General features: G+C 31.8%; 1 protein-coding gene across 1 annotated transcript; it reads right to left on the minus strand.

The window, feature by feature from the left end:
- LOC107643457 (DNA-directed RNA polymerases II, IV and V subunit 12) lies at positions 606-2395 on the minus strand. Its single transcript, XM_016347112.2, has 4 exons — positions 2371-2395; positions 1874-1988; positions 1626-1718; positions 606-760 (listed from the first exon to the last, which is right to left on the minus strand). The coding sequence occupies exons 2-4, from the start codon at positions 1911-1913 to the stop codon at positions 738-740; spliced, it is 156 nt and encodes a 51-aa protein (XP_016202598.1). The 5' UTR covers positions 1914-1988; positions 2371-2395; the 3' UTR covers positions 606-737.

The following is a 3143-nucleotide window of genomic DNA, read 5'->3' on the forward strand; positions in this document are numbered from 1 at the left end:
CATAGTTTACGTGTATGTGTAGTCTTTATAAATTTGGGTAATGTTGATTTTTTATTCTATTTTTTTTTTGTACTTTTTCTTACCATTCCATATAGTAGTAGGCTATGATGCAGGGACACTGACACGACACGGGACACACGCGAATTTTAAAATCTTACATAATACGGAGACACGCATATATATAAAATATAAAGTATTTTTTAGATAAATTGTAATGATATTTTGATATTTTATTGATATTAAAATATAAAATAAAATTTTTAATTATTTTTAATGTCTTATTTTAATTATATCAAGTATTTAAAATATTTTTTATTTTAATAAATAATAATATATACTATATCTAAATTTATTTTAAAAATATATGTTAAGAATAAAATTGGACACGCGAACACGTGATGATATTTAGGTGTGTCCAAGCGTGTTCGGAAAAGAATTTTTTATTTTTTATTAAGACACGGTTGGACACAGCAAACACGCGTGTCGGATGAGTATCGGTGAGTATCGTGTCCGAAATATGTCTGACACGTGGACACGATAACTCAGCGAAGTGTCCGTGCTTCATAGATAGTAGGTGATCCATTTGTTCAAGACTCGAAGGATCATTGATGGTTAAGTTTCAGTTTCATAAGACTTCAATAAAACTGTAAACAGAACAGCACATTCACATCACAATTTCATTACAAGTCTATAACGGTTGCATTGGAAAATACTTGCCAACGCCACAGCAGTTTTCGTCAACGTGCCTCATACTGGACAACTGCATAAAAACCAAAGAAAGAAAGATGTAAATGAAAAGTGTAGATAAATTGCATGTATGTCTTAAAGTAGTGCATCAAATGCAAGCATGTCATTCTCAGAAGAATCCCAGCCATTAATAATTTTCCATTTTTCAGTAACCTAGGCACAGCGAAGATGGTTAGCATTCAACACTAACATATGATGTTTTTGATTGACCTATTTCATTTCACATTGGATTTTGTTCTTATTGTGTTATATTTGAAAAAGGAGCCTTGGAGCAATGCTTAAGTTGTTTAGGGTTCAGTGCTTCCACCAAACTCTCTTAGATATAACTTATCAGATGAGCAACTACTCAAAATGATGAAGAAGAACAAATACTTGTTGACATGATTGGTTAATTAAACTCCTAGACCCTCCGTAATTTTCTTTAAAAAAAAGCATCAAATTCGAACAATACATAGTTGTTAGGTATCAGGCAAGAATAAGTCATGTTACTACTTCTAAATACGAGTACTTGTTATTGTACTAACTTCTAAGGAGGTAGAGACTCAAACCCTATGTCAAAAATCAAAGGTCAATTCTGTTGACTAGTTTGGAGCCTATACATGCAACTACATTTTAAAACCTAAGAGAATTTAACTATAAGAATGTATTTCCGAGTTTCATTCGGGTATGGTGTTCCCAATTTTACCCGTAACCAAAATTAGGGTTACGATTACCTCTATAATTCAAAATAAACCATCCAAACAAAGTGCACGTTTCATGCATTGAAAAATTAGGCATCCATGAACAACACATTACATAAACTAAAATTATGAGAAAACAAGATAGGAAAATTGAGAAACAGGGATTATGAAATTCAAATTGTAAAAGAGAGGGCTTACTGCGACGAGTGCGCTTCTTGTAAAGGATACGGTAACCGCACTCTCTGCACTGTATAACATCACCTGGTTTCAGCGTATTCTCCATACCACAATCTGCACAACGAAGAAACAAATGAAAAAAGAAAACTTCAAAAGAACAAATTGTCTTTCAGAACCCTAGAATCCAAAACCACTCATAGGCAGAAGAATTATCGAAAAAACAAATATGAGACTGAGAGATGAGATGAGATGAGAGGAGAAAGAGAAACCTCCGCAGATGTAGCTAACTGGCTCAGCTTGAGGATCCATCGATGGCGCGGGTTTCTGAGTGATCGAGAGACTCAAAGATTTTAAGTTTCAGGTTTTGGTGCAGCCAGCAACACACTATAAAAATAGGGCAGAGAGATACGTTTTAGCCAAGGTTCTGAAAACCGAACTGCTCATTGAACCACTATAATTATTGGTTCATTAATATATTGGTTCAACCGGTTTAACCATAATTCAATAGAAAAAACCATTTTTAATAAAATAATAAATAAATTATAAATAAACATTCTAAAATATCATTACAATCTAATATAAACTTTTAAATATCTTCTAAATTTAAAACATTTCATGAAATGACTTCAACGAAAGTCTTAAAATCTTAAAAAAAAGTACAAATTTAACAGTTAAATAAAAATATATCTAAACATAAAATGCCAGCACAAAAATTTGTCATCAATCATCGTAAGTTAGTAAGGCTTGGACCATTGTTGGAGCATACAAATTTTACTCCCGAGAGACATGAGGAGGAATGATAATGTTTTCGAATCTTGTGGGAGAAAGTAGTAGTTCGATTTCTACTAAATCCAACACCTGAATATATAATACATTTAATCAATGTAAAGATAGAAAAATGCTTGTATTCATTAATGCAATTGCAATGCTTTGGTTTCAGTTACATGAAAATTTTCATACTTGTGCAACCACAATTGTCATTTTCTTTTACCCTGTTGCTGTCAAACTTATACGAAAAATATCTCAGATACACCACAATATAAGCTTTCAATTTCAACAAAATAAAAGCTATAGATTATAGAGAAGAATACAATCAAGATTGGAGAGTATTTGTGAACTAAGAACCATAAGGAGCGGTTGTATTTATACTTAATCTGACAATTCCTATCTGTAGTTTACATTTTAGAACTAAACTAGTCCATCCAAGCCATCATTTAATCTAATCAGAAGTGAACCACAAAATCATTTGACAAAATGAAATAGCACTTCAACTGCTCTTGTCATCTTTAGGATTCCACTTTAGCTTCCTCAGGCTGGAAAAATAAATAAATACATAAAAAGAAAGGAAAAAACCCTCCAAGTTTTATAACATGTTCTGTGTTCTGAAATTAATTAATTGTTAAAACTTAGGTCAATACCAGTTAACAACGCTTGAATTTTGATACAAACTGCAAATCATTGGTTCCAATCCAATTCCAACTAACTTCCATGCGAACAATATATTAAAATTAATCTCATAAATAAATAAATCTGATCCAA

Source organism: Arachis ipaensis, chromosome B05 (genome assembly GCF_000816755.2).
Source record: "Arachis ipaensis cultivar K30076 chromosome B05, Araip1.1, whole genome shotgun sequence".
In the NCBI taxonomy this organism is placed as follows: domain Eukaryota; kingdom Viridiplantae; phylum Streptophyta; class Magnoliopsida; order Fabales; family Fabaceae; genus Arachis; species Arachis ipaensis.